This window comes from Biomphalaria glabrata, chromosome 12 (genome assembly GCF_947242115.1).
Source record: "Biomphalaria glabrata chromosome 12, xgBioGlab47.1, whole genome shotgun sequence".
NCBI lineage: Eukaryota > Metazoa > Mollusca > Gastropoda > Planorbidae > Biomphalaria > Biomphalaria glabrata.
In genome coordinates, this window is record NC_074722.1 from 35,659,823 (window position 1) to 35,676,424 (window position 16,602).

The following is a 16,602-nucleotide window of genomic DNA, read 5'->3' on the forward strand; positions in this document are numbered from 1 at the left end:
CAAGAATTTCTGGCCTTTTCATTATCAGAGTTGCACTTTACAATTAAATGTGCATTAAGTGTTTCTATCTCTGACTGTGTATTTTCCCCAGTCACTGCGGTCCACATGGCTTTCAGTGGATGGATGCCTGGTCGTGCGGTTTGCTCGCTGGACTGTCGTTCGGATTTATCGATGGTCGAGGGTTCAAATCCTGCCCGCTCCCAACCCCCGTCGTCCTGCGGGAGGTTTGGACTAGGAAGTAAACTATCTTCAACTCTGAAGGAACATCAGAAACATGTAAAACAACAAACAAAACAGTGCAGAGCATACCTGTAGCCTATGCCTACTTACTCTTTCAGTTTTCAATAGCATTAGTTCCTGTAAGCACAAAACGAATTCAACCTTCATTTGTATTTTTCCGTAGGGCAAAGACTTCTTCTAAAAATGAAGGAAAATTTCAACCCATCAAGCATTGATAATTTTCTTCTTGAAAGTCCAATCGGATATCTTGTCTAAGGAAAAGAAATAGGTTTAATAGGAAATACAAATTATCGTTGATCCGTAAAGTGGAATTAATTTGTAACCAAAGTATAAGTCGCATGTGCACTCAATTGGGGAGGAACCTTTTCATGCTTCTTTTATTGCGTTTTTGAACCAATCCGTCAATGGTAGAAGACAGCCTTTCCCTCAATAAACAGAAGTGTTGCATGGAATACTGCCGCGCTGGACTGTTCAGTCTTCTCGGTGGTCTCGGGTTCATACCCTAGCTGCCCGCTGACACCCCCCCCCCACACACACACACACGGTCGTCCTACGGAAGGTTTAGGCTAGGATGTACACAATCATCAATTCTATCCGACTCAAGGAACATCCGAAATGTAAAATATTTTTCAAACAAACGAAACTTTTTTTTAATTAAAAAAAAAATATGGGCCACTAACTAATGTTCATAAAGGATATTTGACACTTAGATACACAGATACGCATTGGGATATTGTTGAATTATAGTTCAATTCTTTTTTATTTACTTGGCAACAATGACGTTCAATTTAGCGTCCTTGACATTATTTAGTTTATCGTGAAAATCGCCTGCGCCACAGTATGTTTGAATGATCTATAAAAGACCTAGATTCTAGATCTATATATAGAATCCAGAACTAAATTTCTAGATCTATTATGGTCGGTGCTTTACTGGTAGGACTAGCAACATCCGGGATTTTACCGAACCGTTACGCCATATTGGATTAGGGCGGTCGTTGATCGCTTACACAGAGAAGTGGTAGCGTTCAAACGAGCGCTTTTGGTACTTAAGTACCATCTTTTAGCTTCTTTTCAACTTAAACACTACTAATAATCAATTATCAGAATAATTAGCTTCAAAGAACTATCTTTTTTCTTCTTGTTTGGTGATCAACATGGCTTTCTAAAAATGGTGTCTCAACGATTTGCAAGAAAAGCAATCTCTGCTAAGCAGACTGGATTGATAGTTTTCTCAAAAAGTGAATTGTCTGTTGATGTTAGAAGAAGGGAGTGGTACAATGGAGAAAAAACTTCCATCTCGCCAATCACCAGTTCAGCATAAGAACAATGGTTCCATATGCGAAAAGAAAAGTGGTGAGCAAGTTTTTACTCTGACTGACTGACACTTACAAACTCAAACAGATGAAACACCAATCATGTGACCAATCGGCAATCAGAATCAGATTCAATGTCATCAATGACTACAATGATTTTTTTACAATTCAAAATCAAATCATTGCCTTTAGGCTTTAGAGCACTTTAGCCAGGCTTAGGCTTTACTTAGACTAATCATACAACTGCAATTTTTAGATTTAGTGATAGTGTCCATAGTCATAGACAGTAGTGACTAGTCGAACAAGTCACTGTCACTATTCTATTATTAGAATTTATTAGATCTATAATAATGTGTCTAGACAGTCTAGTCAAGCAGAGATCTAGAGTAAAGCTGCCATATTAACCCCCCCTTTTGTATGTACCATATCAGACATCTCACCATATTTTTATTAATGTCTTTGACTTTATTTAGATGGTTACTACATACATCTACTAGATTATGATGATCTACTAGATCTACTATTAAGATTAAGGCTAAGGTGTGCAATCCATTTTTCTATTTTTTAACAAATTTAGCTTTGTATTCCTGTGCAAAATCGTTTTTCCACTAGTCACTAGGCGATAAAGTACACACTGATATATGAAAGTGAAAGCATGTTGTTTTTACCTCATACTCCCATAAACATAAATGGAGTTGCTTCCTGTACTAAGCAAGACCTATTTGGATTAAGGCATTAAGGATTGAAAGGAGAACTTGTAGAACTATAATATATTTAAGTACCTGTAGCTGTACTAAGCAAGAACTATTTGGATTGAGACATTATGGTTTGAAAGGAGAGCTTGTAGATTTATATATTACACACCCCTTGCTTTCCATTTGACCTATTCAGAGTTATAAGGGGTGTTTGATCAGGTTTACCATTTTAGAAAATTCTACAATATCGAACACATTTTTTTTTTGAGTGTTCATGTATTTTTAAGCAATGTTTTCTTTAATGTTCAAAGCAAAAATTTATGTATAATATAATCAGTAAATTTTTAGTAATCTAATAGACAACAGATAAAACACACTTTTGTAAGCAATAAATACATGTTTATTAAACATTATTTTGACAAGAAATGAATTTCCTTCTTTGTATAAATTAAAAAACAATATTTTTAGCTGATTTACTTCCCTTTCCTCCCCAAAATATTAAGTATGCTCTATTCTGCCATTATGCTATTTATAGCATTGACTTAGTTTAAATTTTGAACTATAGATAACTGTGACATTTGTATGGCAGTTAGTCTTTTCTTCTCATTTGCACACATGTATGGTAATTCACCTCTTGCTTGACCAGAAAATAGCTGAAATGAAAGAATTAGATGATTAAAACATGTTTTAAATGAATATTGTCTGTGATATGGTTTACAAGGCGTTCGATATTGTAGTCAGGGAACAAAAATTTATCTGATGATGTTTACTTTTTGTCATACCTACCCCACCTCTCTTTGACATCAGGTTTTGTTTTAACTACACATGTTGAAACTGCAACAGATGTAATTTTATAGACCAATGGATGACGAGTTTATAGGTGTTTTAATTTTGTTTCTAGGTGTAGCCATAATGGAACTCCAAAAATTCAAATGCGAAAAAAATCGCAGTGATTCTGCTTAACTTGTTCGATATGGCAGCTTTACTCTAGATGGATCTAGATCTAGTTTTAAAATGCACATTTATGGTTATGTCTGGTAAAAAGTTGTGTACACTTTTTTTCTAACACCCAATCTCAGATCAAGCTGAAATTTTGCAAAATTATTTCTTTTACCTGACAAAACAAGAATGATTTTAAAATATTGACCAATAGTTACTTTACTATTGGTAATTTATTATTTTGTTTGGTATCAAACAAGGGAAGAATTTGTACTTGACTGATGTGGTGGTATTTAAGCTGAATTAGTTCCCTTTGTACTAGGTCACTGCTTTAAAGTTTGTAATCCCAGATCATATTTGAATCAAAATCAATGATTTGTGAAGTGTGGTCGAGAGGTTAAGTCCGGTTGAACTTGGCTTGGCTACCTATGAAGGGGACTCGAGGTTCGACACCCGACTCGGGCAGAGTTGTGTTTACTGAGCGCCTAAAGGCAGCTTATACTTGTTTACTAAAATATATATATTTACATTTTTGGTAGAGGTTTAAAATTTTGTTTTGGTCTTTCAGATTTTGTTTCCAATAAAAATGGACGTCAGCGAAAACAAAGAGAGCTTACCAATGCATGTCGACCTCAAGAGCTGTCACAGGTGTCAAGATCTTCACAGAAGACTAACAGATACTTCAGTGACAAGAGGCCGAGACAAAGAGACTATATTAACGATAGACAGAGTGAAGAGGTATGTACCTTACATATTTGGATTAGGCACTATGTTACAAGTACCAGTTTCTAGCTTGTTATTGTGCCTCTTTTTAAAAAAAATTGTTCCTGGACAAAAAGTTTGGTTGCTGAGGATTTACAGTTTATAGTAAAGTAACTCCTTTCTGATCTTGCAATCTATAGGCCAGATGATGTAAAAGTCATGTTTCTTTAGCCAACAGTTAATGAACAAAGGTGTCCTGTGGCCAGCACAATGATAAACTGCCTTTCCCCTACTAATGTCATGTTGGGTGGACTCAGGAGCTTTCTAAAAGTCCCGAAATTCAAAGTCCCAGCCTTCACAGATTTGAATCCAAAATACTCTCTGTTCAAAAGCTAAACGCTTTTCCACTTGGCAAATGCCTCTTTGAACAGTATATAATCAACTAAAAAACTGGGACATAGAAAAAAAAAAATCGCTTTAAAAAGTAATAAGTGGAAATATATTTAGTGAAGCATATTTTTCCATTCAAAAGGTGTAAATTACTAATAGTAAGCAACTTTGTTATACATTGCTGTTTTATGTATATTTAATTACTATTCTCATTTTTTACATTATCAAACACTTTTTACACAATTAGGTACATGATTGACTTATTTTATTTATTCTTGCCTTTGAAGAAAGGCCTTGTCGATCACTTGACGAGAACATTAAAAAATTATAACAAAATAAAATACAAAGCTCTAATTCAAAATATATTTCTAAAGATAGTAGAGGCTGGTGAAATCTTTGATGTCAGCAATACATCCTCCAGAAAGGGCAATGCCAATCATCTGTTGAAATTTTCCTACATTTCTCATTCTCAAAATGGGAACTATGGCGGCTGGCGAAGTGGCTCAGCAAGATACAACAGTGGACGCGGTCAGGGATATTATAGGCGAACTCCTGCAGCACGTTACAGCAAAGAGCAGTTTCTGCAGGCTAGGTTGGTATTTAATTGTTCATTGTCTAATTTTAGGCTCATTTGTTATGGTTCCAAATGTCTTAAAATGTAACAAATGTTTAGTTTAGAAGTTGATCATCAATACAATTCTTTGTAGTCTTGCGACCATTGTACATATGTATCAGTCTTTGCTCTACATGTGTCAAAATATACAAACTAAACTGGGTTTTACATAGCCACATGAAATAATACACTCTAATATTTGATCTTTATTATCTTAAGGATCTAGGACTTTTTTTGACATTCATATCAACAAACTAAATTTATGTTTGATTAAAATTGTTTAATGTCATTAAAGTGTCAACTGAATTAGTACAACACTAATCAGCTTCTTTAGAGATTATCTCCCATTTTTGATGCCTTTAATTTTTTTGTATCCCATGCAGCTGTCAGTTTGTGGTCCGAGATGACAGTGAGTACACTGTGCAGGCCATAGATCCTGATGCCCTGGTAGATTGGGATAAGGTGGAACTGGTCAGAACCTTCTCCACAGAGACAGTCACTTGTCCAATTTGTTTACAGGCACCTTTTGCTGGTAAGTTCAATATTGTGTTATACATATCAATTAGTCTGGGATGTGTGACTGGGGCTCGAATTGGCATTCTGACTCAAGCTGTGTTGTGTTTGCTTAGTGACTAAAGGCAGCGCAGAAACTATATTTGCCCACAGGTCACAAAAAGAGATGGACCAGAACAAATTGAGCATACTATACAAAGTAATTGAAAAAAAAAATCAAAATAAAACCTGTTAAAAAGCATAGCATGATATTGAAATAGAACCTCTATTAAATGATTGTGGGGTCTTTTTCCTGACCTTCAGTCTCACCTGTGGCTGACACTTGATATCTGGTAGTTAATTGCTGCACGTGAAATCCTGCTTTGTCAGTAGATTAAAAAAAGACTTCCCAAAGAACAGCTTGAGAACTAAGACTGCATCACATATCTTTAGGACTTGGGGAAAAGCTTTTGTTAAATAAACTAGGCAAAGAGTGCTGAAAGCAGTCACCAAAAGACATCATCAGATGGGAACAAATATGTCATTCTTAGTTTGTATCCTTGTAAAACAATTGCAATTTTGTTCAATCAAAATCATATGTTAAAGTGTATTGTAGAAAAATCAAAGCTCTAAATGGGCTCATAGAAAAACATTTCAATTGCTTTGACATGGTATTGCCCGTTTCCTATTACAAGGTCTAAAGTCTTAGGCTAATGGAGATAACTATAAGACTAAATATATGTTTAAAAAAACATAAAAAATAGAACAAAATGTGTAGTTTTAAAAAGTACATATATAAGCCTCATTTCTCTGGCTGGCCTTATATACTATTTCAGTATCAGCACTTTCGTTTGAAAAATTTTAAGGGAAAAAAACTTTCTATGCTCATCATTTTTTCAGGGAAAAAAAATGATTAAGTGTATCTTTTTATTCTTTTCTTTTACAAAGGTTAAAAAAACAACTGCTTATTACTTCCTATTGCATTGTACCATATTAAGAGTTTATGTTTTTTGTATGGCAAGCTCTATGGAATATTATTTTTTTAAAAAATAGAGCAGTTGGTTTTAGTGCTTCGAGTTAATCTGCAATGGGCAGTATGTATATATTGACTTACAATTAAGGTTAACAATTAGCAATAATAAAGCAATATAAAACATCAACCACACAAAAAAAAGTTTGTAGATTTTGTATGAAACATTGATGAAAATGTTGACACTTTCAGGTAAAATCACCAAGTGTGGTCACACTTATTGCTGGGCATGTATACTTCATCATTTAAGTGACACTGATTCTGGAGGTCATAACAAGTGTCCAGTCTGTCCTCACAACATTTCAGCGAGTGAATTAAAAAGGTGTGTACATAGAACAATACTTGTCAACTAAAAGACAGTTTGCTTTTGCCATTTGATGCATTCACTCGGTAAAATGTGAACATATAAATATCAAACATAAAATCAAATAGATCCTCTTTGTCATCATATGGTTGAGACACCTAAAATAAATTTAGCTTTTAATAATTTTGTTTGTATAGCACTAGAGAGCTTAATTAATCTTTGGACTCAAAAGCTATACAGTTAGATTTTAACTATAGCAGAAGATAAGAAATGAGGAAAGAATGTTAGAAGCTATTTCCATCTCCAACTTGTTACTCTGACAGTGTCCAATGTATTGAGGTGCCCGAATATAAAGTTGGGGATGAGATTGAGATGAGGCTGATGCAAAAAAGTAAAGGTAGTGTGTACACTTGTCCTAAATCTGAATGGAAGGACAGGTCTGGTCTACCTCACAATATTGATGGTAAGCTCCATTATCATTTACTTACTCATCATGACAAATTAAATTATTGATTTATAGAGTCATAACTTTTGATTCATTATTTAGTTTTACATACTAAAAAAGTTCCCCTTTCATACCTTGCAATCTATAGGGCAGATGATGAGGTCATCTGTTTCTGTGGCCCAAGGTTAACAAGGGTCTCATGTGACCAATACGACAACCAACTGCTTTTACTTTTCCCAAATTAATGTCAAGGAACCATTTGTGCTGGGTGGACTCAGAGGCACCAAAAGATCCAGAAATAATAAATCCCAGGATTTGAACCCGGGATCCCCAGTTCAGAAGCCAAGTGCTTTATTGCTCAGCCACCACGCTTATATTTACTCAATAGAAGAACTGGAAATAAATTTTTTTAAAATTATTAATAGTAATAAACTTCTTTGGTACAAGCCTCTAAAGTTAGGCCTTGTGGGTATTGTACCAATGAAAGTCTTTAGTTTTTATTTAGTGGAATATTTGGCTTCTGTTTGAATGGTAAAAAGATGAATGGATCTCTTGTATTCATCCTAGATGGTGCTATAACCAACTACATGAAAATACTGCTAGCAACCCATGATCAAGTTCACCAAGTCATTACTAAAGAGAAGGAATCTCTGTATGCTCACTTACTGACTGCTGAAGATTATGAAATCTGTTTTATTGAAATGGCCAAAACGATGCTACAGGTAAATTTTAAAAAAATTGAATTTCTTTCTCTCTTCAGGGATTTTCTCTCTTTTTTTAGTTGAAATGTTAATGGCTTCCAATTCTTTCTCTGGGTTGTCTCCCAAAAGTCCTTCCCGTTTTTGGGTTAAGCCACAAGGCAGCAGAGGTTTGGGTTCAGAGTTGTCGTAACAAGGTTAATGAGCCTTTCTGTTTAGGTGCCAGAAACTTATCTTCTCCCTTTCTCCTGTCAGTGTTAAACTATTCAGCTGTATCCAATATCTGAGTCACACTTGTATTGTCATTATGAACTGCCAAGTTCCTTTTTTGCATTGTAGTGCATAAATAATCTTTGAATATTCTTTGACTTGGATGCATACATAGATCACATTTAGAGTTGCAGCTGCATTGGTGAGGTCAGATCTGGTGATATTGAAGTGTGTCATTCTCCTGCAATGCTGTGCCAAGTGGTTTACATCAAAAAGTTGCCAAGCATCAGCAGTTTAATAAATAGTGCGTAGTTAGTTCTGTACAAGTCAAGGCATCTTTCTGCAGCTGTTCTCCGGACATGACTGATGCAATGCCCTTGTCCTACTCTAATAACAGTGCTGGACACATTTTTTCTAGTTTTGCCTGAATTAACCTAAAACACTTGGTTTAGTGGTCTTTTTTTTTGTACAAAATCTAAAAGTCACCATTAAACACACAATTGCTTTCTTTAGACCACCCTATTGAAAAGTTACTTAAATTTCGTTCACCTTTTAGCTCTGTTTTATGTGTCTTGTATACACATCTGTGTTTTTTGCCTTATAGGAAAGAGAAAAGAAAGTGGTAGCTTCTAGTGTCAAGACAGAAGTCCAAGTAGAGTCTGAGATGACTAATTCTACTGAAGAAGTTATGCAGAGTCTCACTGATAGGAATCACTTGCCTGCCAGAACTGACACATGCGTAAGTGATGGTTTAGCTCATTAAGCTTCTAAGATATATTTATATGTAATTATATCTACTATAATATAATTAACCTGATCTAATTATTTGTATCTGTGTAGCCCAACATTAAGTATTTGGATGCCTTTGAAAATGAAGAACAGACTTCATCTGATAATGTTAATGTAGAGGCATTCACTGCAACTGCAACTAATATGACTGAAGTACTTGATAGCCCAGACTTGGAAGCTAAATTGTTGCCACCAAGAGACAATCAGGACGGCCTGGCTCTCTCCCCAGAGGAAGCAGCTGTTGAACTGGAGCTCCCTGAAGGCAATAGTGATTCAATGAACATGCGAAGTAGTTACAGTCACCACAGTAAAGATACGTACTACTTCTATCAAGGTAAAGTTCTCATCAAAATGTATAGCTTGCAAAGGGTACTCAATTTTAAGAAATGTCTGAAAATAAAATTTAGCTGCTGAGGACTTTTTAAATGTGAAAGGATCTAATTTATTTAAACAGTTTACAAAATAGTTAGAAGAAACTAAAAGACGTGATTAGAATCATATGTAAATTTGAAGAACATTCATGCGAGGTAAGAAAGTGGGACTCAAAAGAAACAACCTTGGTGGGAGCATGGAAATAATGTCCAATCACTAATCTGGAAATGATTATTATTTAGTGTTAGAGACTTATTATGTGTTGAAAGATTACTCTGATACCAGGAGGAATAGTTTCCTATCTATTTTTGTTTAGTTAGACGCACAGACATCTTAACCATGTTGAACTAGTAGTCTTTAGTCAGATAAAAGGGAACTGCCGGTGAAATATGGGTGAACTAGAGTGATTCATTTCCCCCTATCAATTTTATGGAGCGCTTTGGGGAACTTTGCTTTGTCAGTGAATGTGCATGCTCTTGTTCTTGTTTCATGTACTAACCTCAGTGTTGTTATTTTTTGTTTGGACTCTTTGGTTAGTTTTCTAAATAATTCCTTAAGACTGGGGCTAGCATTATTTGCTCATCTCTTGTTTGCTATTTTGTGTATCTTTAAACATTCTTTACTGTAAGGAATGTAAAAGTGTGTTTTATATGATCCTCTACAGCATCCACCGGGCAGCAGATCTATTTGAATTCCTTGAATGCCCAGTGTCTAATCAAAGAGTATGGATCACTAGAGAATGGTCCAGAGGTAATCAAAGCTACAATAGTAGCTATTGAGAGGATCTTTATGACCGAGGTAAGTGTCATACCTTTGGAATAGTTTATTTTTCATTGGCCTAATTGAGATCATATTATGTGCTTGTTAATAAATGGCAATGCCTAGATAGTGGATGGGTGCCACGGACACAAACTATTAATGTGTATTTATTACCAACAGGACATCCGCAAGCGTCTTCGTTATTTAAGTCATATTCCATTGACTTGCGAGTTTCATGTTGTGGAGTTGAAACTAATGCCTCCAATATTAAGCAAAGAAACACTGAGACATTTCCATCGTAAGTTTGACATACAGCTATTCTATTTCTAAACTTGTACTTTGTATTCAGTCTTACCATCCTTACCCTGTTTAGTCATACTTTGGGTTACAGTTGTATAAAAATTCCTATTGATTTTATTTGTTTCTTTGCTTTTGCAGCTGAATTTGAAAAAAGACGCAGAGCCAGACAAAAGAAACAGAAAGAAGACAAGATGAGAGCCAAGCAGCAAGACGTAGAACACAAGAAAACTTTTGGAATATGTAAACAGTTTTCTTTTTTTTTTTAGTGTGTGTTTTTTGTGAGTCGTTTTATTTATAAAAAGTTGTTCACTCTGGCAAGTATCAGTATTTTCAACATGAATATCAGAAGGTATTAACAACCACAAGCCTATCTCAGTTGATACAAAACTTAATTTTGTGATTTTCTAGAAACAAATGAGGCAATAGCAGCACATAACTGCTCAGTACATTTTAATTATTTAGTATTTGAATTTATATAATTATTAAGCAAGACTCTGAACAAATTATGCATTTAAAAAAAAAATTTTTTTTTAGATCCAGAAGTTGAGATTCCACTAGACAACTTAACACAATTTCCATCACACTTGACTGCATCTGTCACATCCAATACCTCAAGTGATGGAACAGAAGAGAACTTGACTCCAGCTCAAGCTAGTCAAGGTATTCATACTGCTATGGGCTTCCTAAATATATTCCTTCATATTCATATTGTTATGGGTTTCATCAATAGATCTATTCATTTTGTTCTCTTTTTTTTTAATAATAATTTTAATTCAATCTCAGCTCCTCAGAGTCATGTTGCAAGTAATGTGTGGGGCAATCGTTCTAGGACTGATAGTGAAGGAAGTCATTCCGGTGCAGGAGTCATGACCTTTGCTACAGTAAGCTCAGAATATTAACATTTTTTTTTATATTTATTATTTAATCCTGTGCACTCCCAGGGGAGCATAGGGCCACAACCACACCTCTCCACCGAACTCGGTTCTGAGCAGCTTTCTTCATCTGCTCCCATGTCATTCCAGTACCCTCAGCTTCGCTGATGACTGACCACTTCCAGGTTTGCTGGGCCTGCCCACTTTCCTCTTTCCTTGTGGGTTCCAGTCAAGTGCCTGCCTTGCAACATTGGTAGCTGGTTTTCGCAGGGTGTGTCCTATCCAGCTCCATTTTCATTTTGTGATGTCTAGTTCTCTCCCACAAATCGATAGTAGTTATCTTTTCTGGCCACCTAATTCCTAATATCCGGTGTAGGCATCTGTTAACAAAGGTCTGGAGCTTTTCCATATTTGTTTTAGTGACTCTCCAAGTTTCTGAACCGTATAGGACAGACTTAACGAATATTAACACTGAATTAAATTTTTTTTTTTTTTTTAAGTTGTATGCAATTAAATATATGCTAGGTCAGGTTTTGACTTGATGATAAAATTTCTGACATTAAATATTCCTATTTCAATCCATATCCAACACTGGTTCATGTTAATTTGACTAATAGTAGACTCACTCACTGCTCTAGCAGCACTGGGATAAAACTTTTAATGAGATTAAAACATGTCAAATAAGTATATTGAAGTTGTGAATTCTACTTGTCAGATTAAAACATGTCAAATAAGTATATTGAAGTTGTGAATTCTACTTGTCAGATTAAAACATGTCAAATAAGTATATTGAAGTTATGAATTCTACTTGTCAGATTAAAACATGTCAAATAAGTATATTAAAGTTGTGAATTCTACTTGTCAGATGTTGAAGGAGGGCAAATCCTTACCCCCCAGCAGTCCATGGTCCCGTGGTAAGCCTACGGCTACTGCAGTACCAGCATCCCCCAGCAGACGTGACCCAGTGTCTCCTGCTAGTGCTGAGGATGATGAGTGCGGTGAGTTTCTGCCAGCCCCTCCCATCTCTTCCTCCTGGTTTGATGACATCAGTAAGGCCATGGATGCGGCCAGCCAACAAAGTTCAGCTGGTAGGTTTGTTTGTCATTTAGAACTTAGTCACTGGTGTTGACCTGGGCCTTTAGACTTCTGAACTATGTCATTTAGAACTTAGTCACTGGTGTTGACCTGGGCCTTTAGACTTGCTGAACTATGTCATTTAGAACTTAGTCACTGGTGTTGACCTGGGCCTTTAGACTTCTGAACTATGTCCGCGTTTGTCTTTAAATGGTTTAAGAAGCATTGAAAAGAGCATGTAGTGTTTGGTGGCATATTTTTAGTCAGTTGTAAGCATTGCTAATTTTTTTAAACAAGAAAAACAGAATAAACTATTTGTTAGACCTAGGGACAGAGGGTAGCTTTCTGAAATGGTAAAATGTATTTTTGTGGTTGTCCGGGAGGTGGGGTTGTCTACAAAGATCTGATTTATGAATTGTGAACATATAATATTTACATAAGATTTTTACTAAATTATTAAATTTTTACTACCTTTACTATTTTAACTGTGAATAGAACTTGTTTTTAATGATTTAACTGTATAGAATTTAGCCCTTGTTATATAAAGGTAGAGTGATCCTTAAAGGATTACGGCACGACATGACCAAAATTGTGCCGATGTGCCTAAACTCAAACTCTTATCTAAAATACTAATTAGATAGGAATCAGGTCACTGTCACTAATCTCATTTTTAAAGGGCATTTTTTTATGACACTAAAAGATTATTGTTCTTTTTTTTTTTTAAGAGCTACAAACTCATTGTGAGTGATTTGTGACTTATTTAGGGCTAAGATTTAAAAAGAAGACACAATTCTACTACAATGTTTACTCTTCCCAGGTTTGGATGCGTCTCCTAAGGCCAATGGAAAAAAGAAGAAAAAGAAACAGTTGCTTTTCTCAACATCCATGGCTCGTAAAAATTAGCAATCTACATGGTGTATTAGCCAAGTCAATAGACACTAGTTTTTATTAGTCAGAAGTCTTTGATAAATGCTCTCTCTTTGTCTTGTTGTGAGCTGTTGCTTTATGTTGTAATGGAAATATCTAAGAGCTGAGTGTAGGCTTTGTTTGTGATGTACAACTGGGCAGGTTTAAAGGGCATTGTTGCTTACATTTGGGCATTTTTGTTCTCCATGATGCCACTGCTGAGCTTTGATGTATGAGTTAAACATGAATTACTTAATAAAAGAAAATCTGCAGTGCTAACAGGGAAAAATATTTCACTCTATCTTAGGCCTTTCAAGAAAGTAAATACACAAGTTTAATAAATAAGATCCAGTTTTCAACAACAGGGTAACATTTACATGTTAGGTTTTTGCTTTTGTCTCTGTTAGTTGCTGGCGATTTGTTTTCTGATTCCAGTCCTTGCCTTATTAAGTGAACCTATACCATCCATCCAATATGGCAATAGTCATCAAATTGGTTAATTGGTCAGAAAACATTGGGGACTTAAGATGAATAAAAACATTTATACATTTTTTTTTAATGAGCATAAGATTGTTACAGTGTGAATAAACAAAATTAAATGAATGAATGAATCTTTTGAGTTTGATGAAATTCTTTCTCATGTCAAATTTATTGTTCTATTATTGATGAGTTAAAACAATTCTAATAGGAAAAAATATGCATTATTTATGTTGCCAAGGTATATTTTGATTTGGCACTAGGCATTATATAAACAAGTGTGCGTTAGTATCTTGACTTGTGCAGTGTGATAGCTGTACTAGGGTGTCTATGTGAAGGAACTGGCTGCACTGTCCTAGTGTTTGCAGTGACAATCCTTTGAAATGAAATGCAGAAGTCTCTGGAAAAGATTTTTTATTTTTTATATCCTTGTTGAGTTTTGTTCTGTCATTCTGAAGGCATTCAGTTTGTTGCGTTGGAAGAGTTCAGTATTCGTCTACAAGTTTGCTTGTTCCATTTAATATTAGTTTCTTTTTTCTAAGTTGAGCATTACTTGACCAGTTTTGACATGCAGATATATTACTATAGAGTTCGTTTCTATTCTTATTTGTACTTCTACCATCCACCTTGAGTTGTAATCAATTGATCAATGTACTCTAGTATTGTGTACAGTTGATTGGTGTTGGCTTCAATAAAACCTATCATTTGACTTCTCTTGAATGTTATGTTTTTGTTTTGACTTGGACTAAATGAAAGATGTGGACATGGGGTTGTCATAGCAACAAAATGGCAGCTTAGGAAATGGTTCAAGGCTAACATGGCCAATCTTAGGATTTAGTTAAAAAAGGAAATTCACAGTGTGTATGATAAATACAGCCAATAATGACTTGTAAACTAGATAAATCTAAAGTTAAAATAATTGCATTTCCGTATCTGCAACAAATGATCAGCCAGTAGAGAGAAAGTGCTGACTATACAAGTGTGAATTAGTTACACTTAATAGTAGGCTCACAAAATAATGTAATGAAACTTTGACAGAAAACTTAAAAAAGTAAAGTAGCAATACTGGTAATGCATAAAACACTGAACCAACAAAATACACTGTCCAAACAAAAAATACAAAATATATTCTTCCGTAGTGCGATTAGACCATGGAATGGATAACCTGAATCATCCAGTAACAATTCATAACAAACGAATATTCACATTTGACTAGAGTAACACCTTTAGTAAAATCACTAAATTTAGAAAGCCTTCAGGACAGAAGACTCAAAAGTAAAGTAGCAATAATACATAAAACACTGAACCATAATCTTCAAATACAAAAACAAAATTTAATAAAATACTCTGAAAGACACAAAGATAAAGGCACATTCCTCGTTCCATATGCTAGGACAAATGTGTACAAATACTCCTTCTTCCCTAGTGCTATTAGAGCATGGAATGGGTTGCCTGAGCTAGCCAGGAAAACCAGTGACTTGGCAGAATTTAAGTCATTGGTTAATATGCATGACGCGTAGGACGTAATCATCTTCTTTTTTGAAGTAACGTCTGTATTATATAAGATAAGATAAGTAAAACACCAATGTTTTAGTCTAACATGCACGACTAGATTAACACATGAATACGTGGTGGATGTAATAATCCTGTGATTTATAAGATAACATTATCTTGTTAGTTTGTATCTGTGGATACACATCTGATGAGACAAAATCAGGAGCAGTTAGATTCGATTGATCGATGATTTGACTAGATGACTGCGCTCGTTAAATTAACTCAACTAAAACAAGGACAATTTAGAAGTCATCTTTCAGATTGGAGTCTCAATGAACACGATTTCTGATTCTTACTAGCAGATATACCCGGCTTGACGGTGTGTGTTTAAACAAAGGAATGCAAAGCCCAATACGATTTAGTCAATACTGTTTAAAATAATGTATGATCCCTGAGATAGTGATGTGGTGTTCAAAAATAAAGTATACGACAATCGCAACCATCTGAGGAGAATTCTGGCCACGTTTCAACGTGATATGTCCAACACTGTGTGTTTCTATATCACACAAAATGGTACCATTGTTTTATATATATATATATATATATATATATATATATATTTAGAAGCAAGTCTGTAAGATTGGCGAATGTTCACTACACACATGGTCCATGATTCGTGTTATAAACTAGACTTTAAAAACAAAAACAAAAAACATTTTAAAAATACTTTAAAAAAAAGCAAAGCTTATATGAGATGTAATTGTATCACTTGATCTGAATCAGTCATGAAATTAAATTCGTAATAGATCTAGACCAATAATAATAAATCTGTGCGATTAATATTTTATTTTACCCAATTGTTTTTGTTGATCGCTATTTCATGCTTTTAGCTTTCTCAATATGATCCTATCACTTGTCTGGACCAGTTGGGCTAATGGGCTGGAGGGGAACATGAAATGGATATCTGGGTGAATTTTACCGTAATTGGTTTTTTAAACCAAAAAAAAAAAAAAAAACACCTGAATTCGAATTCGTAGTTCACGCCACTTAGGACCAATGTGCTAACCACTTTTCTGATCAGGTACTTATGACTAGGGAAGATTGTAGGCCTATATATATTGTTTGTTTCAATTTAGAGAGTCGACCCACAAAGGGGACTAATTCAGCTCATACCACCACAGCAGTCAAGTACAATTTCTTTCCCTTGTTCTCTAGATTAAAAAAAAAATAATTACCAATAGTTAATAAACTAATTAGTTATTTTTTTTTAAATTGATTCCTGTGTTGTCAGGTAAAATAAATAATTGTGCAAAATTTCAACTTGATCCGAGATTGGGTGTTGGAGAAATAACTTGTGCAAACTTTGTACCAGAAAGACAGAGCGAGTTGATATAAGCTTGTAAAAAAAAAGTTATTTCTTTAAATTCCCACAGCACTTGCTTGAACCATTGAGGATTGTTTTCACAGCTAAAAGTCTAATAAGTCTCT

The 16,602-nt window shown here is 34.9% G+C and overlaps 1 protein-coding gene across 1 annotated transcript; it reads left to right on the plus strand.

The window, feature by feature from the left end:
- Positions 1–1,182: 1,182 nt before the first annotated feature.
- LOC106075705 (RING finger protein 10-like) lies at positions 1,183–14,334 on the plus strand. The gene is made up of 16 exons (XM_056006169.1): positions 1,183–1,593; positions 3,756–3,925; positions 4,654–4,871; positions 5,276–5,424; positions 6,607–6,736; positions 7,042–7,181; positions 7,731–7,885; positions 8,676–8,810; positions 8,912–9,194; positions 9,897–10,030; positions 10,172–10,289; positions 10,430–10,531; positions 10,826–10,951; positions 11,075–11,172; positions 12,029–12,251; positions 13,055–14,334. Exons 1-16 carry the CDS (start codon positions 1,494–1,496, stop codon positions 13,138–13,140), a joined length of 2,367 nt encoding a protein of 788 aa, XP_055862144.1. The 5' UTR covers positions 1,183–1,493; the 3' UTR covers positions 13,141–14,334.
- The last annotated feature ends 2,268 nt before the right edge of the window (positions 14,335–16,602 follow it).

Coding starts and splice junctions, on each gene's coding strand:
- LOC106075705 (XM_056006169.1), top strand. CDS start 1,494: ATGTTAGAAGAAGGGAGTGGTACAATGGAGAAAAAACTTCCATCTCGC. Junction 7,886..8,675: donor TGGCCAAAACGATGCTACAG/GTAAATTTTAAA, acceptor TTTGCCTTATAG/GAAAGAGAAAAGAAAGTGGT. Junction 12,252..13,054: donor CAGCCAACAAAGTTCAGCTG/GTAGGTTTGTTT, acceptor TACTCTTCCCAG/GTTTGGATGCGTCTCCTAAG.